Raw genomic sequence first — 26,639 nt, 5'->3', positions numbered from 1 at the left:
ATTGAACATGTCATCGAACCAGAATTGAAAAATTCCCACATTCACGCCCATGAGGATATAAAGCTGCACTCAACTCCAAAAGTGAAACAAAGGAATATCATGCCTGACTTATGCCCCAACAGTACCCTCTCTTGATGTTCCTCTATGATCAGTAGCCCTCCTTTGACTGTGAGTTTTGGGTTTAGAGAGCATATATCTATACATCAATCATTAGCTTCGTTTGCTGCAATAAGGGGAAATATAATCCCGGGAAAACCATACTTTGCAAATGCTCTCGAAAGTGCTTTCTTACAGCTAATTTTTTGGCTGCTGACGAAAGACTCGATGGCTACAGCAATAGCGCGATCAATGTCCGCCGATGTACAGTATTCCGCGAGCCGCATTTTGGCAAACGCCTCTGCAATACGCATGATGGATTCAAGATGTCGGACCTAGTCACGCTTATCAGCCTCTCTCCAGAGCATGATGATGATGATATGAATAGTTCCTACCGTTATTGGATAAGCTCCAGTGGCCAAACTCTCCTTTCGCATATCTGCAAAAACATCCGCAACTTTTCCCTGATCGATTTGGTACAGCTTGGGCCGACATTCCCGTCTGGCGTAAACAATGTACTTTCTCAACAAGTCTTGTGGGATCGGCTGAGGCTTCGTTCGGTCGTCATCTTCCTCATCCATACCAATTACACCATCTTCATCACGGATAACGTCTCCCTGGGAGTCCCGCAAAGGGTTGGATTTATAATGCGAGTTCATAACGAATTTTGCGAGTCGCTCGTCCTCGGTGTGATAGACGGTATCACGAACGACACAAAGAATATCGAAACGAGAAAGGATGGGTTCTGTGAGCTCGACGTTCTGAGAAAAAGGGATGGTGCCCTTGTATCTACCCCCGATTGGATTGGCTGCTGCGACGATGGAACAACGGGCTTGAAGAGTTGTCACGATACCGCCTTTAGAAATCGAGATCGTCTGTTGCTCCATAGCTTCGTGAATAGAAGTTCTGTCCTGATCATTCATTTTGTCAAACTCGTCAATGAGACAGGTTCCGCGATCAGCGAGGACCAACGCGCCGCCTTCCAGGGTCCATTCACTGGTCATGGGGTCTCGTCGTACGTTTGCCGTAAGACCGACGGCACTGGCGCCTTGACCAGTTGCAAATACAGCCCGGTGTGCTGTCTTCTCGACGTACTTTAACATTTGGGACTTTGCAGTACCAGGATCACCAAGAAGGAGGACATTTATATCCCCACGAATATTCATCTTTCCTTGAGCTTCTTTACTAACTCCACCAAATAATGACAATGCGATTGCAGTCTTGATGTCTTCATGTCCATAAATACTCGGTGCCATCGAATTCACGATTCTCTCGATGATCTTCGGGTCCCGAGATAATTTTCGAATCTGATCCTCATCTTCTTCTGTAATATGGAAAGACGCAAGTTGGTCATGGGACTTCTTGATGTGGTTGGCTTCGATAATCGTACTAAAGACCGGCAGTCCAGTTTTGTTCGTCATCGGCAGGTCATACTGGTTCTTGTAAATTCCTGTGATCTCGACCTCGTCACCAGGCTTCGCTGCATCAATGAGATCCGCAAGCAAAATCACGTCTCGATGGCGCGGAAGGCGTCCTCCAGGGACGGATCCAGGTGATTCCTGAAGGGTTAGCTTCTGGTAGTTCCTATATTCAGTCTTCACGGAGTTGAGATTAAACGGGCCACGGCTTTGGCAATTCTGGCAATAGGTAATCTTCAGTTCAGAAGAAGAATCCTGCTGCTCAAATGGTCCAAGAGTCACGCCGCACTTAGTACAGTTGAACATAATGTACTTCAACTGAGGAAAGACTCCAGTTCTTCTAGTAACAACTCCGGTGACGCAAACAAGGCAGTTGAGATGGCTCTGTCGCAGCTGACGGAGACTGTATCTCACTGGGAGATCCGTAATCCGGACATGAATCTCACTATGAATACGCTGATAATCGGGGTAGTGCAGCAGAACAGCCTCCATGGCGACTGCATCAAAAATTCTGAGAACCTCAGCGGGGGCATTCGCAACAAAGAAGCCAATGATCGATTTCGCCTCGCTTAGATGTGGATATGAAATTTCTAGTGACTCGGAGTTATCTTCCCCCAGGTTTTTTACGGCAGTGCCATAAACAGAGAGGCCATCCTTATCTGTAAATTCCGTTAAGAAGGACTTGAATTCTCGATAGATTGCGCGGTGGACAGCCGGAGACGCGACCCAGTCGGTAACGTTGTCTGCTTTGATATCCGCCATATCCTCAAGTGTGAGCTCCTCATCCGGATTATCCATATCTATATCTGATCGAGCTTCGTCGTAGTTGTGTCTGGCCCTTCGAAGTTGGGACAGGTCAATCGCATCAAAATCATCCTCTTGCAAAAACGCTGCTGGCATTGTCCTTCTCCGGGCAAGTTCTTGATCGCGCCTGTTCAATCTAGCCTCGAGCCTTCTCCTCGTGGCCGCATCCAGTTCTTCGTGATCACCCTCATCGTCAATGCCGGCAGCTTCGTAGTTGTCATCCCCACGGAATTGATAGTCACGTTCAAATGAGTCGCCAAAAAGGTCGATCCCATCTTCATCTTCTGCCAACTCATCGACATCATCAATATCTCTAAATCCTGCCTCTTGGGCAATTTCATCATCATCTTCATCATCCATGGGTAGTAACGGGGGCGAAGATGGAGGGGCTGAGCACAGCTTTAGTAAGTTTCTCCGGGAAGTACCCAAACAGATTTTCTACTCACGGCTGGAGGGCGGGGGTGCTGAAGATACATCGTCGTCTCTCTCACGAGATCGTTTCCTTCTATTAAGAGGATTTGTGCCGCGATTGGCGGCCGAAATGCTCGGGGGCAACGGTGAACTGCGTGCAGGATGGTTAGCGGTGATATTATTGCGGCAATATTCAGCATCCATGGGTATCGAACCTCATTACAGCTTTTCCTCCACTTGATTGCAGGGACAGCGCAGGGATGAAAGGGAAAAATTAGAAGGTGAAGACTAACACGGTCTCCGTAAAATTTAAATTTTACAATGTGGCTTTTGAATAGAAACCGCTTGCACGAGTGATGCCAAATGGCTTGAAGAGTCGACTGTGTTGTCAGCGAATGCCTTTCAGGTTGTTACTGGCTCCCGAGCGTGGGATGCCAGCGAGCCACGACCACGACCACGACGCGTCGAGAAATCAATTAACGCGTTGCGTCACGATCTCCCCTCGGGCGCTAAACCCAAAGGGGATGCATGGATCAAACGGTGCAAACAGTCCATTAAGTCAAGCGTATCGCGTCGACTGCTGGCAGTTGTCGCAACCTGGTTTGGTCCGGGACGATTCTTTGCAGGAACAAAAAGCAAAAGGCCGTTGTTAAGATACAAAATCGAATTTAAGAAGATCTTTCACTTGCTCCTATAGTTACTCCGCGATGGATCAGTCCGTGCCCGCTGCAGTAGCTGACGCTGGCCCATCAGCTGAAAATCGGTCTCGGCGTGAGAGCTTCGCTTCTCAAAACTCTCACACTGCTGCAGAGTAAGTCACACCGTCCAACTGGGGGTGGGATTGATAATAATGGGTGTGCCGTTCTAGATTCATCAACGCACAGCTACAGCTTGAACTCGATGCTCGCGAGGCCCTTCCATATGTGAGAACTCCCTTCGTTGGCCGTCACCATTACCCATTCCGCGGGATATAACTAATTTAAAATAAGTCATTTGATTCATGTACTCGGCCCTTAGGTCCCTTGAGACAGAGCCTTTTTTCCTGCTTGACATGTAATCCCCCGCCCGCCGACTCGAACACTCCCTATAATCCAGCCGGCGTGTGCTACTCCTGTTCGATCTCTTGCCATGGAGAACACACGCTTGTGGAGCTATTCACCAAGCGCAACTTTGTCTGCGATTGTGGAACAACCCGTCTTCCACCAACATCGCCCTGCACGCTTCGGACTGATCCGAAAACCGGCGCTAAATCGGTGCATTCAGACGAACCCTCGTCGGAGAACAAATACAACCAGAATTTTCGGAATAGATTCTGCTGTTGTGCGGAGGTCTATGATCCTCACCGGGAGAAGGGAACGATGTTTCAGTGTCTCGGGCTAGGAAGCGTGGAAACTGGCGGCTGTGGCGAGGATTGGTATCACCCCGAGTGTCTCGTTGGGCTTCCTCGAAGTTGGAATGAAAAGAACCCGGAGGATCAAGCCAAAGACAAGGAAAAGGTTAACAATAACTCTGAAGAAAACGCCGACAACAGCGACCCGCCATTGCCACCCGGGTTTCCAGGCGAAGATGAGTTTGAGAGCTTCATCTGCTATAAGTGTTTAGATTCAAATGTATGGCTGAAACGCTATGCTGGCACTCCAGGATTTCTTCCGCCTGTCTATAAAAATCGATCCAACCCAGCCCAGGCAGACATTACCGTACTCACGCCAAATGCGCCTGCAAAGGACGATTCCGGCAGAAAACGTAAACTAGACATCGACCTTGACAGCGAGCCAGGATTAAAGCGCGCCAAGAGTGACTCTACGAATGAGGAACCTTTGAAAATTTCGACCCCTCCAGCTTTAGTCAGAGAAAAACATAACTCTCTTCCCCAAGATATCCCTTCTGGAACTTTTTCTCTCTTTGTCAAAGAGGATTTCCGTGACTACCTTTGCCATTGCGCCGCTTGCTTCCCTTCACTCATTCCCCATCCACAACTCCGCGAAGAAGAAGAGACCTACGAGCCACCTCTCTCAGAGCCGGGCGACGGCGCACAGGGAGCTCCTAGCGCTGGCAGCCAGCATACAGGCAGTTTACTTGAGCGCGGGGAGGCAGCACTAAGTAATCTCGACCGGGTTCGTGCAATTGAGGGTGTAATGGTTTATAATCACCTAAAAAACAAGGTCAAGGAGTTTCTGCAGCCATTTGCAGAGAGTGGCACACCAGTTGGGGCAGAGGATATCAAAGCCTATTTTGAGAAATTAAGAGGCGATGACGAAGCGATCAGAGAGGCGGGATCCAAGAGAAACGGATCATATGAGGACAACAATGATGAAGGCGACTCCAGGAGGGAGCAGAGCGGTATGTTCAGAATTCTTCCCCTAGACCCCCGCCTGTGGTTCCATTTGATTTTAATGAAACATGCACACTAGGGTACTAAAATGGGTGTACATTGTAATTTTGTGCTCCGAATAATGATCTTTATGACCAAATTGTTAACGAACTAACACTTAATTTAAAACCCGCTCAAGGAAAATAAGGGATACCACTAAATCAAATAATCCCAATCCGACTAGTCCCGACTCCCACTGTGTCCCCTTGCTTTAGCTGCCTGACGCCTTGCCCATATCCACCACTTATGGGACTATAAAGCTCATCGAAAGCATAGGCACTTTCCCAGTCTGAATCCCCATGGCTGTCGTCTCACACCGTGTCGACTAACAGTGATGCCCGTGCTAATATGCCGACCGCCAAAACGCTTAGAATAGAAGAACGGCATTTTCTGGTTGATATTTTTCTTTTTCCCTCTCGTTTGGCTAAGTTTTCTGTATTTTGGTTTTGTTGAGAACAATTGAAAGAACGAAGACGGGCTCCAAATTAGCGGATTTACTTCGCCAATCTCGCCTCTCGACCGCAAGAACGTCCGTTTCTCTCTGGACCCCCTGTGTGCATCGCGTTAGTAGAATGCGACAACGTGTCTTTGGTTACCATGTGGCTCATACTCTACCCCAGATGAAGCACGTAAATATGTCGTGAAGCGTGGAGGCTATTTGAATGGTGTGATCTATGGAGTATTCGAGTCCAATTCGGCTGACAACTCGCATAATAAAACAGAGGATCCTGGGCGCTCGCCATTCATTGCCATGACGTCGTTGCTCGTGACCTTGGTAACAGAAAACTAACTTCATGAGTTACATCAGTGGCGTCAAAGCACAGAAGGTTGCCCGCTTAGTTAACTAACTACTGTAGCTTCAAGAGGATCAGCAGCCTACAGTAGATCCCCGCTATAGCGAACTCCCCATACAACGAATTCCCCTATATAATGGACGAAGTCTCTTCCCAAATTTGAATCTCCCTACAAAATTTGTTAACCCCTGATAAACTGAAATTCGCTAACTATTTTAAATATTTTATAGGCAATTTGTTATAACAAGACCCAATACTGTGCCAAACTGCTATTCTAATTGAGTGAAAGCAGATTCTCCAGACTTACAAGCTGCAGCATTCAAGCCTCAGCAACAAGACTTTAAAGCAGTAATTTGAGCAACATTATAATGAAATCATTGCTCTATCCTCTGTCTCCAAGATTCCATCATCACATTATGATTATCTTGAGCAGACTGTCTGCTGCTCAGAGCAGAAGTGCTATCATCACAAGCACTGGCCTGAGCTTGAAACAGCTCTTTACATGTGGATTCAACAGATGAAAAATCACATCCCTATCTCAGAAGAGATGATTCAGCATAAAGCAGAGTTTTTTTAGAAGAATCTGTCAGTCTATAAAAACTGTGAAATACCCGCATTTAGTAATAATTAGCTTTACTGATTTCAGTCCTGCAAGTTTATCAAGAATTACATACAACATGAGAAAGCTGGAAGTGCTGTATTGGTGAAGTAAGAGATGAGAGATATAGAGCAGCTTCTTCAACAGTATAATTTCAAAAACATCTTCAACTATAATGAAACTGAGCTCTTTTAGAAGTTGATACCAGATCAAGAACTTTCTACACACTTAATGCCTGAACAAAGAAGGAAGAAGATATAAATCACTGTTTATATATGCTGTAATGCAGATGAATCAGAGAAACTGTCTATCTGATTTATTGATACAGCTAAACAATCATATACCTTCTTGTGAGGATCATACATGTGGATCAGCGTGACAATGAATCTATAGAAGGAATTGTACATAGAAAAGAGTATGTGAGGTAAAAGGTCTGGTATTGGCAGCTATATATGACTTGTAGACAAGATTGCCACTGGCTTCCAACAAGAGATTCACACAGTGGCAGTCTTTTATGTGTGCTTATAAGCATGTGACTTAGTGCCTTGTGAGGACACATGTACTTCCAACAGCTTGCAAGCCCAGGCCCTGGACTCTTGCAGATGTTGTTTGTCTGTATAAGAGGTTTGCAGGCAAATTCTTACAGATTCCCCCCTCTTGTAAGCCTTGATCCCTCAAGACAGCTGTCTTATTAAAAATCTTCATGAGTAGAAAAACAAAACCTCTTGGGAAAAATAAAAATTTCCTCATAAGAAAAAGAGTACAGCCTCACTAGAGATGTGATATCAACACAACTCTAATAACACAACACAACATAACAACACAACAGAGCTCAATAACACAACAATATGTAGAGAGTCTCTATTGTTCTCACTAGCTCCATGTCACTATTAGATAATGAGCACTAGCTTAAGAGAGAGCTTTCTCTTGCTTTCTCTTTCTCTTCTTTTCTTCTCTTCCTTCTCTAGCCTATATCACCATTATCAAGGTAAGTGAACCCTTCAAGCACTGCTTCGCATGGGAGGCAGGCTTGCAGAAGGTCTCTGATGTTTGGAAGAAAACTATGGCTACACCTCAACACTCTGCCTGTCTGGCTGTGAGGCCACAAGTTGGTGAGTTCACCCCTGGTTGTGCCTTTGCTTCGCATGATCATAAGGTTTCACCTTCACATGGGGTTTGGTTCGCGGAGATGCTGATGCTTGCTAGAAGCTGCTGGTTCACTCTCTTCCCCCCCCCTCTCCTGTGACTCCTCCCTTCTCTCCTTCCTCGGAAGGACCCCTCCCCCCCCCCCCCCTTTACAGAAGATATTGGGCCTTCAGTGAGTAGTCCTGAGAGGTTGGGAAGTGCTCCGCCTGCAAGAGAGCTCAGCAAGGCTATGGCAACATAGTCTTTGCAGAGTGCATCTCCGCGGGCTTGGGTCAAAAATGTAATAACTACCTATACTGTGGGCACCTTGCTTGCTCTTTCCAGCAGTGAGGTTATAGGTAGTTGTTACAGGTCTTCGCGGGAGAAGCTGGAGGCTCTTACATAGTCCTTAGCTTAGTTCTTTTTCTTGTTTTGAAATCAATTTGATTCAGTTCAGACTATGCCTTTTCTCTCCCTAACCCATTTTCTAGCTCTACTACCTCCATCCATCTCTTTCATGAACCAGGTCTTTGGCCTTCTGAACCTGCATTGTGATCTTCTTCACTTTGCACATGCCTTCCAAGACAACCTTTGCAAGTAGTTTCTTGGTTGCAACCTGAAGCTTTGTGGAGATGAGTTGTGTGTTCTCATCTTCTCCCTTCTCTCTCTGGTTGGGAGAAACTTGGGCTGTCAGTCCCAACTTTTCTGTGATCTCTTGCTTCTTCACAAGCATCACCCTCAGTTGGTTTGCAGTCTTGTAACTCTCTGTATCATCTAGACCAGCCTTCTTGACATAATCAGGTCTTTGTGAGAGTTCATCTGCTGGGTTCTTGGTTTCTTTCACATGGTCAACTGTGAACCAAAAGACTGTCAGTCTTTGTGTTCAGCAGACCTGTCTTCATGAGAGGTCTTGAGCAGTCTGGAAATAGCACAAGCTATCATGGTCTGTAAGAACTTGAACTGGTGTTTGCAAGCCTTTCAACCAGCAGCATTAATATTTAAATGACTCCACAATTGCAAGCAGTTCTTGATTATAAATGTCATAGTTCATCTCTGCAGGTTGCATCTTCCACAAATAAAACTTAACTGGAACTCAAATGCCATTCTTCATCAGTTGTAATAGAATACCATATACTGTGAAGCCAGATGCATCTGTTTTCAGTCTGGTCTTCCATTCCATATCAAAATGATGAAGCATAACAGCTTCCACAAACACTCTTTTCAGACCTATGAAGGCTTCACAATCTTTCTTAGTCATAAAAGTATTGACCTCTCTTCTCATCTCTCTTCATATACACCTGCTTAGCTTTGCTTCTCCTTTCTTTAGAAGAGCAGTCAGGCTGCAGGCTATCTTAGAGAATCTTGGGATGAAGTGCCTGTAAAAATTTGTGAATTCTAAGAAGATCTGGACCTCTTTCTTACTGGTTGGCTCTGGCCAGTCAAGAATAGTGTTCACATGGCTCTTCTCTATAAGAATACTCTCTGATGTTATGACATACTCAAGATAGTCAATCTCATAAGCATTGAACTTGCACTTTGCCAGCTTGTAATAAAGACCTGCATTCTTGAGTATCTTAAGTATCAATTTTACATGCTTCTCATGATCTTTCTCACAAGCTGAGTACATGACCACATCATCAAGATAGGCCACTGTGAACACATCCAGATATTTGCTAAGTGTCTTTATAATATATGATTGGAAGACTGCTGGTGCATTCATAAGTTTAAAAGACACTATCAAGTACTCAAATAGTCTCTATAAAGTCTGAAATGCAGTCTTTCACTCATTCTCTTTATAAATTCTCAATCTATAGTAGGCATTCTTGACATCCAACTGAGTAAATATTGCAGCTCCTGCAAGCTTATATAATACATCTTCAATCAGTGGTAGAGAATATCTATTCTTGACTGTTTTTGAATTCAGGTTGTAATAGTCCACACACATTCTTAGTCTGTCATTCTTCTTGGATGTGAACAGAATGAGTGCTTCTATGAATGACTTGAAAGAGCAGATGAATCCATAAATTAGTGTACTGCTCAGATATTTGTGAAGAGTCTCTTGTTCAGCTTGTGAAAGTCTGTATATTCTTTCAAATTCTGGCTGCTTTCCTGGCTCAAGATCTATGGCCAAATCATCTTTGTGGTGTGATGACAGCTTTCAAGCCCTCTTGTTGCTAAATACTTCTGTGAGTTCACAGTAGGCTTCTGGTATCTGGAGATCTAGATCTGCTGTCACCACCTGTTCTGATTTGTGGAGGGTCATCATGTAGATAGGCTTCCTCCCCTCCACTAGCTCTGAGAGGTTAACTGGTTTAACCTTCACAAGTGGATTGTGATATACAGTTTGGAACTCTAGCCTTAGTTCTCTGAAATACATCTTGGAATTGTGTTGCTGCAGCCAGCTCAAACCCACTAGCATCTCATCTTTTATGTTCACAACCATTACTTGTTCATGAAACAACTGCCAGTTTCCCTGAGAGTCACAGGCTTTAAAGAATATATTTGCAATCTCTTCTGTAAGAATGACATTCTCATAATCTATAGCAGTTTCAATCTCTATAGGCATCTTGTGCACCTCTAGCACTAGCTTTGTGGCCAATCACAAACTAATCACTAGAGATTGACAACCAGAGTCTATTAGTGCTGACCAGGTGATACTTCTGTCAGTTGGGCTTCACACATCTAGAACAATGGGAGGGAGAGCAAGAAGACTTTTCTCAGATAACTTTATTATATTGATTCTATTTACTTGTGGCCCTTCAATTTCTTATTTGCTACTCTTCTTCTTGGGACAGTCTTTTACAAGATGCTTCTTTTAATTACACTCAAAGCACTTCCCTTCTTTTCTTAAAGCTTCATAATTCTTGATAAGATCTTTCCCCATCTTCTGAACAGGTCTCTGGGGTTGACTTCTCTTATCTGTTTACAGTCTTGAGTTATCAGTCTTCATATCTCCACAAGCACTTTCAACTAGATTGATAAACTTTGCATGTGAGGCATTCTTTTCAAGAGCTGCTGTCACACTTGGTCAGAGTTGGGTAGTCAGTGCTACTATCTCATTAATATCATCTGGTATTTCCAGCTGTTCATCCAGTTTAGCTTGCATGAGCTCATCCAAGTTCTTTATGTATAGATTCTTCTTCATTTTTTTAAAGCTTTCAAATTCTTTGCCAATTTCTGTTGTGAGCTCTAGAAATTATTGGCAGTAGGCTTGATCAGTTTCATTCAAACTCTTGGGAAGATTGAAGATTACTTATCAAGAGTTTCATATGCAGTTTGCTGGATCTTCTAGCCTCATGTGTAGAAATTTCTTGAGATCATTCCAGTTATTCTTCAGTGGGTTATTTTTGCAGTAAATCTTCCAGAGATCTTTTTTAATGTAATCAAGTTCTGTAAGAGCATACACAAGGGTTTTCTCATCATCCAATTTGCTCACATCACAAGTGGATTCAATACTGGAGGTGAATCACTGATATTTTATATAGGAGCCAGTCTGATAGAGCTTCATGTGTTGTGATGATCTCAAGACTGACAGATGCTTTGCAGGTGTTGGGTTGGAGATGATTATATTAAGAGATTCACTTTGCAAGTGCTTTTGGGTGGCCTGGAGAGTATTCAACTTTTCTTACTATTTTGCCATTCTCTTTAGTAGTTTGGTTTTCTCATGAAGTTGTTAGATTTCATCTCTTGATGCTAAGGTAGACTCTCTCTCTGAGATCATAATGCTAGTTTTGATTTCATCCACAGTTAAGAGAGTTGAGGTTGTTTCAAGATTTATCTCCTCACAAACTTGAGTTTGTTCTTTGGATAGGTTTTCTGCTGGTGTCCCAGGTTTGTGAGCTTCAGGGGGTTGGCTTCTTTGTGTTGATACTATTGTCAGGCATCACCAAAGAAGAGTGGCAAAATGTGAGGATTGTATGTGTAGATCAGCATGACAATAAATCTATAGAAGGAATTGTACATAGAAAAGAGTACACAAGATAAAAGATCTGGTATTGGCAGCTATGTATGACTTGTAGACAAGATTGCCACTGGCTCCCAACAAGAGATTCATGCAGTGGCAGCCTTTTATGTGTGCTTGTGAGCACATGACTTAGTGCCTTGTGAGGACACATGTACTCCCAACAGCTCACAAGCCCAGGCCCTGGGCCCTCACAGGTGTTGTTTGTCTGTGTAAGGGGTTCGTGGGCGAATCCTTACACCAGAAGCCTATCACAAACTTGCAGAAGTGTTTAGTAACAAGAAAGCTTGAGAGCTGTCACCACACTATAAAGATGATTTGACTATAGATCTTGAGCTGGAGAAGCAGCCAGAATTTAAAAGAACATACAGACTTTCACAAGCTAAACAAGAGACTCTTCACAAGTATCTGAGCAGTACTCTAATTTATAAGTTCATCTGCTCTTTTAAGTTATCTGTGAAAGTATTTATTCTGTTTGTATTCAAGAAGAACAGTGAACTAAGAATGTCTGTAAACTATTACAATCTGAATTTAAAAACAGTCAAAAATAGATATCTTTTACTACTGATTGAAGATGTATTGTATAAGCTTATAAAAGCTGCAATATTCACTCAGTTAGATATCAAGAATGCCTATTATAGATTGAGAACTTATAAAGAGAATGAGTGAAAGACTGTATTTTAAACTCTACAAAAGCTATTTAAGTACTTGATAGTGCTTTTTGAACTTACAAATGCACCAGCAGCCTTCCAATCATATATTGTGAAGGCACTTAGTGAATATCTGAATGTGTTTGTAATAATCTATCTTGATAATGTGATCATATATTCAGCTCACAAGAAAGATCATGAGAAGCATGTGAAATTGATACTTAAGACACTCAAGAATGCAGATCTTTATTACAAGCTGGCAAAGTGCAAGTTTAATGCTCACAAGATTGACTATCTTAGATATGCCATAACATTAGAGAGTGTTCTTATAAAGAAGAGCTGCATGAACATTATTCTTAACTGGCTAGAGCTAACTAGTAAGAAAGAGATTCAGATTTTCTTAAGATTCACAAACTTTTACAGATGCTTCATCTCAAGATTCTCTAAGATAGCTTATAGTCTGACTGCTCTTCTGAAGAGAGAAGAAGCAAAGCTAAGTAAACATGTATAAAGAGAGATAAGAAGAGAGACCAACACTTTCATGACTGAGAAAGATTACAAAGTCTTTATAGATCTGAAAAGAATATTTGTAGAAGCTGTTATGCTTCATTATTTTGATATAGAACAGAAGATCAGACTGAAAACAGATGCATCTGGCTTTACAGTATATAATATTCTATTACAGCTGGCAAAGAATGATGTTTGGGTTCCAGTTGAGTTTTATTTACAGAAGATGCAATCTACAGAGATGAATTATAATATTTATAATCAAGAACTGCTTGTGATTATAAAGTTATTTAGATATTAGTACTGCTGGTTGGAAGGCTTGCAAATACCAGTTAAAGTTCTTACAGATCATGATAGCTTGTACTATTTTCAGACTGCTCAAGACCTCTCATAAAGATAGATTTACTGGGCACAAAAACTGACAGTCTTTTAGTTTACAGTTAATCATGTAAAAGAAATCAAGAATCCAGTAGATGAACTCTTATAAAGATCTGATTATATCAAGAAGACTAATCTAGATAATACAGAGAATCACAAGACTGCAAACCAACTAAGAGTAATGCTCTTGAAGGAGCAAGAGACCATAGAAAAGTTAGAACTGACAGCTCAAGTTTCTCCTAATCAGAAAGAAGAGAGAGAAGATGAGAATATACAACTTATCTTTATAAAGCTTCAGATTATGATCAAGAAACTACTTACAAAGATTATCTTAAAAGACACATGTAAAGTAAAGAAGATTATAATGCAGATTCAGAAGATTAAAGATCTGGTTTACAAGAAGAATTCTTATAAGAAGAGCAGCTTCAATCTGTTAGTATTATTGCTAAACTTACTGCAAAGTAACAACTATACAGTCAAGATTTACAAAGACATTAAGATGGGCATGAAGAAATTTATGACATGGAAAGAGAAGAAGAGTATTCTCTATAAAGATGGTTGCATGTACATCTCTCAGAATGAGATCTTGTGAATAGAGCTGATCAGATGTTGTTATAATCTATCTCTTGCAGAGTATTTTGCTGCAGCAAGAACATACAAGCTTATAGCTTGCAAATACTTTTAGTCAAGAATAAGAGAACTGATAAAGAAGTATTGTAAAGTTTGTAGAATCTGTCAGAGCTCAAGAAGAGTTTGTAGAAAATCTCAAGAAGAATTATCACTTTTATTAATTTCAAATTGCTCTTGAAAATCTATTAGTATAAATATTATTACAGATCTTCCTGCAAGCCTGAATTTTAAGAAGATGTAGTTTGACTATATTCTGATTATAGTGAACCAGCTCATAAAGATAGCTTACTTTATCTCTACACTAAAGAAGCTGATATTAGAGAAATTGGCCCATCTTTTTGTTTGCAAGATAGTAAGATTATACAGATTATTCACAAGTATAATAACAGATCAAGAATCTCTGTTCACAAGTAAATTTTGGGATAATTTAACTCACATCTTGAAGATTACAAGAGTAATGAGCATAGTATTTCACCTGCAAACTGATGGTTAAACTGAGAGACTGAATAGTGTGCTAGAGCAGTACCTGCAAAGCTATATCAGTTATAATTAAGATAACTGAATGATGTGGTTGCTAATGGCAGAGTTCACATATAATAACTTACAGCAGGTCTTTATACAGAAATTATTCTTTCAGCTGATATATGACTTGAATTCACAAACAGATCTGTTGGACTCTGAGAAGTATAATTATATGTGCAAGAATTCAAAGAATCAGACAGAGGTAATAAGATTGCTTCACAAAAAGATTAAGAAATCACTCATAAAGATACAAGTCTACCAAAAGAAGTACTATAATCAGAAGTATACTATAAAGATTTTCCAGATGAGAGATAAGGTGTGACTTGATCTTTGCAATATCAAGACTATACAGTCTAATAAAAAATTGGATTTATTGAGATATAAGTCTTGTAGAATTATGAAGAAGATAGGCTCACAAGCCTACAAACTGGAGTGGCCTTCAGGTCTGCAAACTTATGATATTTTTCATGTATTCCTGCTCTGTAAGCACAAGACTCATAAAGAAATTAATAGCTTACCTCATTATGAAGTTTACAAGACAGACAAGAATGAAAAGAAGTATTGAGTCTGTAAGATAATTAACTTAAAGAGAGAGAATTGTGAGCTGTAGTACAGAGTATATTAGAAAGATTATAATAATAAGAAGAACAAGACATGAGTTTCCACAAGTAATGTCTGTCTACTGAGAAAGCTACTCCAACAATTCTATAGTAGGAATCTAGACAAGCCTGGTTTGTGTAGGCTGGTATTCAGGACTGGGACAGGATTCTATTTCTCATTGAAGCTTGTCCTGGTTCTGAATTTAGAAACAGCCAGAATCCCAAATATGAAATCTCAGTTCCATATCCCATCCCACTCAAGAGCTTGAGGTCCTGTTACCATCCCTATCTCATAAATTATTTCCCGGTCCCATCCTCAAATAGAAAATTATGTCCTATGTTCTATTCCAGCAGAGAAGGTAGGCTCCCATTTCCTATTCTGGCCAGATCTATAGTGGGACCAGAATGGGATCAGATTTCCTGGCCCCATTGTGTCAAGAGTCAAACTGGTCAAATTTTGTGTGAGACTGTTACCAAATTTTGTTACTTTTTTGATGAAGGCAGAACTCTTAGAAAAATCAATTTGATGTAAAAGAAAAAAACAAAGTATTAAAACTAAGTAATGGCTGAAGCCAGCAAATAACTAGAAACTGCCTAAATGACAAGTTCATTATTATTATTATTGTCATTGTTCTTGTCATCATTATTATTCTTGTTATTATTATAATTCTCTTTCTCTTTCTTCTTCTCTCTCTTTTTCTTCTTCTTTCTCTTCTTTTTCTTCTTCTTCTTCTTCTTTTTCTCCTTTTTCTTCTTTTCCTGCTCCTCCAGAACCAGCTTTGTGAACTGGACAGAGGCTCTAATACTCACTATTTGACAGATAGAGATCCTGTCAGCACCAGAAGAAGACAGAGAGATAATGGTGGGCAGTAGTAATGGTGGTGGAGCAGTGGCAGTAGTTGGTGGGACAGGAGCAGAACACAGACAGTGAATGATGGCAGCAGAAGTGGGGGCAGCAGAGATAGAGTGATCAGATACATCAATCAGGCCAAAATAGTTCAATCTGGTCATGGCACTGATGTCAAGAATGAGCTTCATGTCATTAGCATTAACTGTAACATACTTACAGTGCACCATTGCTATAACAGAGTCTATATTACTCAGTATAATTATTGATGCTATTGTTAATGATAACTTACACTCAAATAGAGTGCACAAGATTGCTTCAGCAGTCTTCTAAAGTGACTTAATAGCAGAATGTTACCAGTAATATTCATGTTCTTGGTGACAGGACAAAGTAATTTCCCAAATCAATTACTAAAACAGGGCCACTAGAAGAATTAGCTCTGTAGAGCTCTGGAAGTGATAAATCTTCTTGATGGCATCTATTTCACTAATTAGCATCAAGACTGTTACCAAAAATTGTTACTTTTTAACATATGAGTGCTGGACTTTCAATTATGAACAGGATGGTGGAGGCATGGATTCTTCTGGTCAAAGTTGACCAGATCAATGTCTTTATTGGCTTTATGTTAATTACTCTTCTTCAGGGCCCATTCTTTCAATACAGTCTTGTGCCACTCCTCTCCAGCTGTATGAAATGGATGTGCATGGGGAAAACTAACATCTTGTCAGTAAATAATATGCATCAGAGCAGTATTCTGCAAGTACTTACCTCTTAATATAACTTATTTTGTTGCAGTGCAGGTTCTTGTACAGGGAGTTTGCAGGATAGTAAATAATCAGGAAAGAGAAAAGAATTATCAACAGTAGTTCTGAAGAAAAAGAAGAAGAAGAGAAAGAGAAAGAAAAGAGAAGAGAGACTGACCTTATATTATTATTCTACAACCAGTATAGTAACAATGTGTTGAGCTTGCTTATAGCAATGTGCCTGTAGAATATAAACAATGTGTATAGTAATTATTCTATACAAGTACTAGATCAATATAGTTCATATTCTCATTATTCTGTAGCCAGCATAGCAACAACATGTGGAGCTTGCCCATAGCAATGTGCCTGTAGAATGTAAACAATGTATATAGTAACCATTCTATACAAGTAGTTAGTTAATATACTCTATAATTTCATCATGCAGTGCCTTCAATTCAACTCATCACATATAATTGTGAAGATGGGGCCAAAACAATATTCAATAAGAGAGAAGACTCATGCAGCACAGAAGCACTGCCAGGTCTTGAAAGATCATTAAAAAGACATATTCAAGGCAGAAGAGACAGATTACAAGGTACACCATAATGTGCTGAAGAGAATCTGAGCCAAATATAAGTGGTATGCACTCTCAGTAATTTGCATTGAATTATATTAACATTCATTACAGACAGAATAGCAGCAAGAAGAATTGCAAGATGATTGAGGATAAAGCCATTAAATAGTTAATAGTCAAGTGATTTGTCAAGAGCAAGTCAAAGAAGTACCATGAGCACCAGCTCATGGTATCTCAGAAAAAAAAGAGAGAACAGAAGAAGAAGTATTACTGAGAAGAGACTACAGAGACTGAGAATAAAGCTCAGCAGAACAAGAAGATAGAATTCAAAAGTAATAAAATTTGATAATGGTTCTGACATATTTAGACTAAAACAAGCCAGCTGCAGCATTCTATTGCTGCATATAAGCAAGCCTGGTTCTGACAAATAATAGCCAAGCTTGAGATCAAGATCATGGACCATGGTCATGATTGTCTTGCTGTGGTTGATGTATCAAGAGAGAGAGTTGAGAAGAAGATGAGGAAATTTCTGAGCCAATTACAGAGTCTGATTGAAGATAATAACAGCCTGTCTGCTTCAGAGAAGATGGAGAAAGATGATTTTGAGGTTGTGATGTTCTCTGATGAGAACAATGAGAAGAATGGTGAGAAGAATGATAATTGAATTGTTGATATCTAGAGAAGAAAGTTAGGTTTTTAGTTCTTTTTTTATATTAATTTGAGAATGGGGTTCTATTAAATTAGTAAAATGTTTTATTTTCCTGAAGAAGAATATTCCATTTTGTAGATAATAATAATTTTGTAGTTGATTACTGTGCAGAGTAGAATAAGTCTAACTAGCTGGAGATTGTCAAATTTTACTTGAACTGTTACCAAATTTTGTTACTTTTTTAACTAAGACAGAACTCAGAGAAAAATCAATTTGATTGTGAAAAAAAAAAACCTAATTAAATGGCTGAAGCCAGCAAACAAGTAAAATCTACAGAGGTTTCTTCAGAATTTATCATAGTTTAACATGAAAAAAAACAATTTGTATTATGGAAGAAGCAGCATTATAAGTTGTTTGTTACTTGATGGTTGACTACTGAAGCTGCTCAGTTAATTAAGAATAAGAACTGTAGTGACCCCAACTAAAAGACAAAGCAATGCCATTCTGATTTTTGACCAAAATTTGATCAGGTGGCAGAGCATTCTAAGAGCACTCCATGGGTGATTTGCAAGCATTGCCAAATCTTTCTCAGTCATTCAAGCTTTTCTTGAAACAGTACAAGTGGTCTGAAGAAGCATTTAACTAGCAAAGATTGTACAAAAACTAGTAATAAACAGGGTAACACTCTGATTAACATGATAGTAGATCATGAATCTTAATTTCCCAAATGTAACAAATTTTAGTAATAGTTCTGGTGTCTTAGCAACAGTTTCTGAAGTATTCTTGAACAGATTCAGATCTGCCTGTTCCTGAATGCAATCAAGATAATTTTCTCTGGCAGCTTGTGTGAATATTAATATTCTTGAATCTCTCATTTTGTACTATTGAGAATCCAGCATTTCACACATTAATAATCATGCTTAACCCTGTAATGGCATTACAAATACTCACATGAGGAATATTATATCAGGTCATGAATGATATATATAATCAGCTATTTCAAAATCTTCTTTTTATTCATGATCCAACAATCAAGATATCTCTGGTGGTGAATAATTGAACAAGTCCCAATAATCTTGCCTTTATGGCAATTAATAGTTATTATATTACAAAGAATTAGAAGTACTGTGAGTATTTACTGGGTTTTGAAAGTTTAGAGAATACTTATACTAGCAAGAATATGACAGAGATTCTTCAATAATTATTAGTAGTATGAAGGCTTGAGAGCAATCTTCTTATAATTACAAGTAACAATACATCAAACAATAATACCATGCAAGCACATCTTATACATCAGTTGAGGCCAGCATTGCAGCAGTTAAACAAGAAAACTGATTGAGATGTAGACAGTGAGACAATACTCTGTCTTGCTTATGTGATTTAACTTGTAATTTGAGAGCTGGTTTGCAATCTCAAGATTCAGCCAGACAATAATACTCTATCCACTATCTTTGATAAGAGCTTAATTACTGATGATCTAGCATCAACAGACACATTTGCAAATACTCTTAGAAAGATAATGAAATTTGATAATGATCTTGATATACTTGAGTTAATTTACTAATCTTTGCTTAACAATAGATTTGTCTTGTTGCTAATATAACTAATGCCTTCCTCCAACTTACTGCATGTTTCTGAGAATATCAACAAGAAAACCAGTGCAAGATGATTCAAGATGTTTACACAAGATGAAATTCCATCTATAAGATGTATATTTGTGTCTTGTTACTTTCACAAGCTGTAAACTTATAGATTCAGAACTCATTATCAAAATATCAAAGACTTTACTTATTAAACCATGACTAAAAGCAGATAGAGTATATAATTGGACTGTTGCAGCCATTCAGTTAATTTATCAAGATACTGTTCAAAACAACAGACCCAATAATTTATCTAGTATGGGCAATCTACAATCATCTTTTCCAGCATTTAGAAAGAGAGAAGAACAAGACTCAACAGTTAACAACAAGAGAGAACATTAAAGAAGCTATCAAAGCTGCCAGCTTGAAATTCCAGAAATACTATAATAATACTGAGCATTTAAAGGGTGAGCTGCTAGCTGTAGCTGCTGCTCTCCATTCATTATATCACATAAGAGCATATGATTTAGAGAATTAGACCAGTGATGAGTGTAAAATATACTAATAATATATTTTGAGGTTTTACAAAAAGCATTATAAGAAATATAAATAGTCAAGAAAAGTAATACTTAATATAAATGATGTATATTTATTATAAGTATTATTCTGATTTTCTCTCTGCTAACTTCTCTAGAATATTGAGAAAATGATTTTTGAGAGATCTTATTAAAGACAAGCAAATTTCCAAAATGACATGCAGTAATATTTAAATGATGAGAATTTGATATCATCTTGAGCTCTAATTCTGAAATGGTGGAGAATGCTAAAGCCTGATTTTCTAACTGTTACTTGAATGACAAGGGACATTCTGGCTGTATCTTTAACAGAAGTTAGAGTAGAACAGGTTTTTAATATTGCTCAGAATACATATTATTATTAATGATTATGGCTTCATACATCTACAATCAAGAAGATTATGCTACTTAAATATGAAGATAAGATACATATACTAGATGAAGCACTTATATTGCATGAGAAGTTGACCAAGAAAGTCATTCAAGATAATTAAGATGATCAAGATACTTCAGAGATTGTACAGAAAGAGATTGCAAGTCTGCTAAATTCACTACTTAATTCAGATGAGAAACAGAAAATGCATCAATATTATTAATAGATAGACTCAAGTAGCTAAAGTCTAATAGCTTGCAATATAATTCAATTATGCAAAGAGTGTTACCAAATTTTGTTACTTTTCCAAAGTGGAATAAATTAATAAAATTATGTTAGAACTGTTACCAAATTTTATTATCTTTTAACAACACAAATAAGACTGAAATTTCCATCCTATTCTATACTTTACTGGTTCCATCCCATATACAATATTGAAATCCTGGTCCTATTCCATTTTGTCATGGCCAGGTTCCAGAACCATTCTATTAGCTAGATTTTGATTCCAGTCTCAATTCTATTCCAATTCCAGCTCCCATGGAACTGTCCCAATATGCTGTTAAACAACCCAGTCCCATCCCATTGAGCTGAACTTCAACCCAATCCTGTTCTTGAAATGGGAATTGGGACAGGAATCCAGAACCAGAACAGGAAATCCCAGAACCAGATACCACTCTAGATTTGTGAAAGATAGATGGAGATAGTAGAACTAGAAAATAGATTAGAGAGAGAAAAAACATAGTCAAATCAAATTAAATTGGTTTCAAAAGAAGAATTATCTAAAGACTATATAAGAGTCTCCAGCTTCCTCCCACAAAAACCTGTAATAACTATCTATAATCTTACTGCTGGAAAGAGCAAGCAAGATGCTTACAGTATAAGCAGTTGTTATACTTTTAATTCATGTTTGTGGAGATGTACTCTGCAAAGACTATATGACTATAGTCTTGCTGAGCTCTCTTGCAGATAAAGTACTTCTGTTCTGATAGCAGCTAAACTCCAGCTTGAGTTACAAGAATACTCTTATAGAGCTGAACACATACAGCTAACTAGTTTGAATTATTCAAACCAGCAATAAGTACAGATCTTTGAATAGACTCACAACATCATACTCTTTTACAAGCAGACAAAGCTTGTGCTCTAGTATAAGATGAAAGACCTGAAAGAATCACCAGATTGGCCTGCAAAGCACTAGTAAAAGTAGTGACTGGCAGCATTTGGGTGAAGATGATCTGGAACCACTATTATCAGTCTTACAGAAGGAGTGCTGGACAATTTGAGGCATTCTGCAGAATTACAGTATTCACAAATCCTGCTGGAGCAGAGGGAATGGCAATAATAATCTAGAGAAGATTAGCTACAAACTGAAATATGATAGAGAATACTTATATTTTCAGTCAGGGCCAGAGCAACAACAACTACTAGAGAGAAAGATAAAGCAGCAGAACTCTAAACTCCATCAGCATGCAAATCAAATGTCAGCTTGTAAGAAGCACTTACAGCTAGAGCTGGTGAAGAAAGAGTAATAGCTGGTGGAGGAGAGAAAGAAGAAGAAACAGTGGTGCTTTAGAACTATCAGTCACAAACAATTCTCAGTCTCTAAGTCTACTCATCAAAGGCCCAGACATCTCTTCTTTGAAGGGAAGGATGTGGGCATTCTTCTGAGAGAAAAGAGCAGCAATAACTCACAAGAGAAAAGAGAGAAAGAGAGCAAACCAGCAGCTTCTAGCAAGCATGAGTCTCTCCACAAACCAAACCCCATGTGAAGGCAAAATCTTATGATCACACAAAGCAAAGATGCAACCAGGGGTGAACTCACCAGCTTGTGGCCTTGTGGCCAGACAGGCAGAGCATTGAGGTGTAGTCATTTTTATTTTTCTTCTAGAACATTAGAGACCTTCTGTGAGCCTGCCTTCCCTACAAAGCAGTACTTAAAGGGTTCACTTATCTTGATAATAGTAATATAGACTAGAGAAGAAAGAGAAGAAAAGAAGAGAAAGAGAAAGCAAGAGAAAGCTCTCTCTTAAGCTAGTGCTTATTATCTAATAGTGACACAGAGCTAGTGAGAACAATAGAAACTCTCTACATATTGTTATGTTATTGAGCTCTGTTATATTGTGTTGTGTTATTAGAGTTGTGTTGATATCATATCTCTAGTGAGACTGTACTCTTTTTCTTATAAGGAAATTTTTATTTTTTGCAAGAGGTTTTGTTTTTTTACTCATGAAGATTTTTAATGAGACAGCTGTCTTGAAAGACCAAGACTTACAAGAGAGGAGAATCTGTAAGAATTTACTTGTAAACTTCTTATATAAACAAATAACATCTGTAAGAGTTCAGAGTCTCAGCTTGCAAGCTGTTAAGAGTACATGTGTTCTTGTGAGACACTAAGTCATGTACTTACAAGCACATATAAAAAACCATTACTGTACAAATCTCTTGTTGAAAGCTAGTGATAATCTTGTCTACAAGTTGTATATAGTTGCCAATACCAGATCTTTTATCTTGTGTACTCTTTTCTACATACAATTTCTTCTATTGATTTATTATCATGCCAATCCACATATATAATTCTCATACTGTAAGTGGTGACCAAAACTTCAACATTACTGTCAGAATTATTAAAGACATCTTGTATTTTTTGCCATTTCTGGGACAACTGGCCTGCTTGTAGTGAAAGAACATTGTATCTAAGAAGTTTCAAGAAGATTTTGATATAAAACTTAATAGTCAGATAAGTAATAAAGACTAAAAGATAACACCTCTCAGCATTCACAACTTTTTGAAAAATCTTGAGAAACATCAGATATTTCAGTATTGCTGAGTATAAGAATTCTGTGATCCATATACAGTTAGTCAGAATACAGAAAATGTTAATATTAGTAATTATTCTACTTATAAGTTATATAATTCTCTGAAATAAGTGGTGCTTTTGATTAATATCTTGAGAAAGATTACTCTCATGCTTTACAACAGTTAAAGTAAAAAGATTTTTCAAAGCAAATGAAAACAATATATGTCTGAGCTGGTGATAAATAGCTATATCAAAACCACCATTAATATTATTTTCATTCTCAGAAGATTCTTAAGTATCACCAATAGTCTCTTTCTTCAGCATCAAAACAAGATGTAAGTGAATACTATAATACTGCACCAGCTGTTTTATCTGCATTATTTTACACTCAATTATTTATATACTATAGCTTGGAACATCTCTACCAATAGTAACAACTCTGTATGTACCATCAAGGTTCATTTAATAATTATATATTCAATAAAGCTGGATGCAGTTGAGAATTCAAGACAAAGCAATCATTGCAGAGTATAATAACATTGAATTATATTGAAAAAGCTAATTGTAGAGTAATAAGTGCAGAATATATAAGCAATCTATATCAGACATGGGTACTTTCTTATAAACTTTGAGTGGGTTGTCAATTGCTCAAAAATCAAAATTTATATATAAAGATTGCTTATTGATAAGCTGCATAAAACTAGACAAATCAGAGACTCTGTTTATTATAGAAATTACTGACACAATTCAGATATGATCTCTTGAGATCAAGACAGCAGTCTTGTGAACAGAAATTCTTGAATTTTTAATTTTGTGTTGTTTATCAAGTATTACACATTCAAAGAAGTTTTTGATCAGTTAATCAAGTTTTCTGTAAAGCTGCTGAAGCATGTTCTCAAATACATCAGAGAGTTTATCTAGCTATACAGTAGTATCTGAAGTCTTGTATTGTACAGCTAGATTATTAGGGCTCAAATACATATGCCATCACCATATCAAATATGACATGATGATAACTGTTGTTATGATCTTCAGATCATTTTTGTCAAGCTTTTTAAATTCAGATTTCAATATGGTTTTATCAATAATAAAGTTCTTAAGAGTATTATTGGTGATTCCTCTACTGCCAAGAATGCCATAAAAAAGAATCAGTTAAATACTATCAGAGAAGAACTAAATAATCTGATCAATCTAATTGGTGATCACTTCATTCAGACAGATAATCAGAGTAGAATAATATGGCCCAGTCAACTTTTGTTCTTTTACTTTGAGAATTAAAGTGCAGCATTGTGCAGTCTTTCTCAGTTCTGCTTTATTAGCAAGAATTCTGTCTTTTACTGATGACAGCTCTTGTGTCAATTTCCAAGTAACTTTAGTGACTTGCCAAGATTTCAGTATAAGATTTGCAACTATCAGATTGTCAGAGTCTATATTCAAGTCAGAACAAGCAGTAAGATAATCTAGAGCTTCTGCTCCAGTTATATTAAGTGTGCAATTCAGCTTAAAGAAAGTCTTGCCAATATTCTCAATAAAATCTTCATTGTTGTCATCATTATTACTTATTTCAAGATATTTCAGATGTTCAGCATCAGCTATTAGTTTATTGTTGGATCTGTGCTTTTCTACAAACAGCATTTTTGGTAAACTCTTCAAGTGAAGCTTTTCTCATGTCTTTATCCATAGAAGACAAAGGAATATCAGAGCTAATTCTATAAATAATCTTGTTCATGGTTTTGATAGCATCATTGGTGTTCTCCTCAAAATTGGTGTCAATATCCTTATTAGTAGAACCAATTTTAACATTGCCTTGAAACTCTTTGCCAATAACTACAGTAATAGCAGCCTCAGCTTCTGTCTTTGCAGCAGGGTCATCTTGTGCATCCAGATCTGCATACTTTAGAATGATCACTTTATCATCTTACTTACAGTCTTTTTCTTGTTTAAGCTGCCAACTGGCAGATCTTATCTGTACTGTGTATTTCAATAGAAGAAGAAGTCTATGTATGTTCTCAGAATTATTATCTTTAAATCTCTCCTCAGATTTTGTAATTAATTGCTGAATAATCTATAACAACACTACAGTAGAAACATCATCAGTAGACTCAAGATTCTCAAGATTATTATTAAGTAAAGAAATTTCTGCCTGTATTATTAGAAGCTTCATTTTCTCTATTGTATTAATACAGATTAAGATATCAGATCTGTATACAGGGCCAGTTCTATCAAAGAAATTGCTGTATTTCTTGTGAAATATAGTCAAAATATAGTTAATTTTATCTGATTGCATCTATTCTTGCAATATATCTGTTGTTAGAAAGTCTAAATATTCTGCAAGCTTTGCTTAATTTTCATGAATTTGACTACCATCAAGTACATAGACTCTGAAGATTGTACTTAAGTGAAGATCTTCAGTCTTGACTGTCTTGCAGACCTTTAATGTACTTATTTTCTTTAATAGAGTTGGAGAATCTATTTCTCAAGCTAGGCTAAACTCTATGTTAGAATGATAATCAGTCACTCAATATAGTAGATATTGGGGCATACTAGCTGTATGACAAGAATTTCAAGTCAGAAGATGTATTGCATATCTAGATATACAATACACAATATCATAAAAGAAGTCTTCAAATGGTGTCTAAGTTCAATATCAGCTTGTTGCTCATGAGAAAGAAAGTGCTTATAAAGCTCATTTTGCAAAGAGAATCTTATAGAAAAATCTGTATATTACTAATCTCTAGTTAGCAATCTTATAAGCTCTTTCAAGATTGGAATTCATGACTGTAGAGAGCTTATCTTTACTAATTTAAAGAGCCAGCAAGCTTGTAGTATAGCTGGTGAGACTGTATAGATTAGTAGTTAGAGAGAGAGTTGGAAGAAAGATTATAGCAACAAAAATAAAGTATAGGCTCTTGATCTAGTTAGAAAATCCAAAATAACATGTCTCTGTACCATACAGCTAGAAAAGTAGCATGAGATCTAATATTCTTACATTTGATGTAAAAGCTGTGAATCTTCAGCAGCATTTCTAACATATATGCTATGCCTTACAGCTAGATAACAGCTTAGTAGATCAAGTAGGCAAGCATGACAACAAGAAAATAATATAGAATCTTTATATTATATTACAACATCTCAATACTATATGTGTATTTCAGAATAATAAGTATAAGAAACTCTATAGTAACTAACTTCAATTTAAAGTCATGCACAATTATGATGACATTGAGCTTGTTCAGAACATAGAAAATATTAAAATCAGTAATAAGACTGGCATTTTTGATAACTTGACACTGGAAATTGTTGAAGTAGGCTGGCATGGTCATGCCAGTATTGTTAATAATGCCATCAAGATGAGATTCAGCCATCTTCTTCATCTTGATCAAGATTATAGAGAAGATCTTCCCCAGTGAAAACTGCTTTATTATTGAAGTAGACTGGCACAGTCACACTAGTATTATTAACAGTGTTATCAAGATAAGAGTCAGCTGTCTTCTTCATCTTGGTCAAGATATGAAGAAGATCTTCTCCAGCAGAAACTACTTTATTATTGAAGTAGGCTGGTACAGTCATACTAGTATTATTGACAGTGAAGATAATCTTCTCTGATATAAATTATTTAATCTCATCTTTGAATTTAAGA

At 38.0% G+C, this 26,639-nt stretch overlaps 6 protein-coding genes across 6 annotated transcripts; 2 read left to right on the top strand and 4 right to left on the bottom strand.

The window, feature by feature from the left end:
- Positions 1 to 58: 58 nt before the first annotated feature.
- On the bottom strand, positions 59 to 3,552 carry CIMG_00047 (DNA replication licensing factor MCM2). Its single transcript, XM_001246275.2, has 5 exons — positions 2,945 to 3,552; positions 2,765 to 2,880; positions 492 to 2,707; positions 262 to 431; positions 59 to 196 (listed from the first exon to the last, which is right to left on the bottom strand). The coding sequence occupies exons 1-5, from the start codon at positions 2,947 to 2,949 to the stop codon at positions 109 to 111; spliced, it is 2,595 nt and encodes an 864-aa protein (XP_001246276.1). The 5' UTR covers positions 2,950 to 3,552; the 3' UTR covers positions 59 to 108.
- On the top strand, positions 3,348 to 5,148 carry CIMG_00048 (metaphase-anaphase transition protein; the record flags this gene model as incomplete). Its single annotated transcript, XM_001246276.2, has 4 exons — positions 3,348 to 3,540; positions 3,598 to 3,652; positions 3,719 to 5,069; positions 5,141 to 5,148. The coding sequence occupies exons 1-4, from the start codon at positions 3,437 to 3,439 to the stop codon at positions 5,146 to 5,148; spliced, it is 1,518 nt and encodes a 505-aa protein (XP_001246277.2). The 5' UTR covers positions 3,348 to 3,436.
- A 10,310-nt stretch (positions 5,149 to 15,458) lies between these two features.
- Positions 15,459 to 16,081, bottom strand: CIMG_12911 (uncharacterized protein; the record flags this gene model as incomplete). Its single annotated transcript, XM_004445941.1, has 2 exons — positions 15,459 to 15,896; positions 16,004 to 16,081. The coding sequence occupies 2 exons, from the start codon at positions 16,079 to 16,081 to the stop codon at positions 15,459 to 15,461; spliced, it is 516 nt and encodes a 171-aa protein (XP_004445998.1).
- A 1,401-nt stretch (positions 16,082 to 17,482) lies between these two features.
- CIMG_12910 (uncharacterized protein) lies at positions 17,483 to 17,692 on the top strand (the record flags this gene model as incomplete). The annotated part of the gene is made up of 1 exon (XM_004445940.1): positions 17,483 to 17,692. The coding sequence occupies one exon, from the start codon at positions 17,483 to 17,485 to the stop codon at positions 17,690 to 17,692; it is 210 nt and encodes a 69-aa protein (XP_004445997.1).
- A 6,907-nt stretch (positions 17,693 to 24,599) lies between these two features.
- On the bottom strand, positions 24,600 to 25,163 carry CIMG_00053 (uncharacterized protein; the record flags this gene model as incomplete). The annotated part of the gene is made up of 3 exons (XM_001246281.2): positions 24,600 to 24,886; positions 24,926 to 24,965; positions 25,080 to 25,163. The coding sequence occupies 3 exons, from the start codon at positions 25,161 to 25,163 to the stop codon at positions 24,600 to 24,602; spliced, it is 411 nt and encodes a 136-aa protein (XP_001246282.2).
- A 958-nt stretch (positions 25,164 to 26,121) lies between these two features.
- Positions 26,122 to 26,373, bottom strand: CIMG_12909 (uncharacterized protein; the record flags this gene model as incomplete). The annotated part of the gene is made up of 2 exons (XM_004445939.1): positions 26,122 to 26,137; positions 26,189 to 26,373. The coding sequence occupies 2 exons, from the start codon at positions 26,371 to 26,373 to the stop codon at positions 26,122 to 26,124; spliced, it is 201 nt and encodes a 66-aa protein (XP_004445996.1).
- Between the last annotated feature and the right edge of the window lie 266 nt (positions 26,374 to 26,639).

The sequence above is a fragment of the Coccidioides immitis genome, assembly GCF_000149335.2.
Source record: "Coccidioides immitis RS genomic scaffold supercont3.1, whole genome shotgun sequence".
Classification (NCBI taxonomy): Eukaryota; Fungi; Ascomycota; class Eurotiomycetes; order Onygenales; family Onygenaceae; genus Coccidioides; species Coccidioides immitis.
Note: the sequence above shows the minus strand (reverse complement) of the source record. Positions and strands in the feature narration are given on the sequence as shown.

What these genes read in the sequence shown, in the direction of transcription:
- CIMG_00047 (XM_001246275.2), bottom strand. An exon ending in CTGGAGCTTATCCAATAACG is followed by an intron (nt 432 to 491) that starts GTAGGAACTATT and finishes AAGCGTGACTAG; the next exon opens with GTCCGACATCTTGAATCCAT. An exon ending in CTTTCGAGAGCATTTGCAAA is followed by an intron (nt 197 to 261) that starts GTATGGTTTTCC and finishes ATTGATGTATAG; the next exon opens with ATATATGCTCTCTAAACCCA.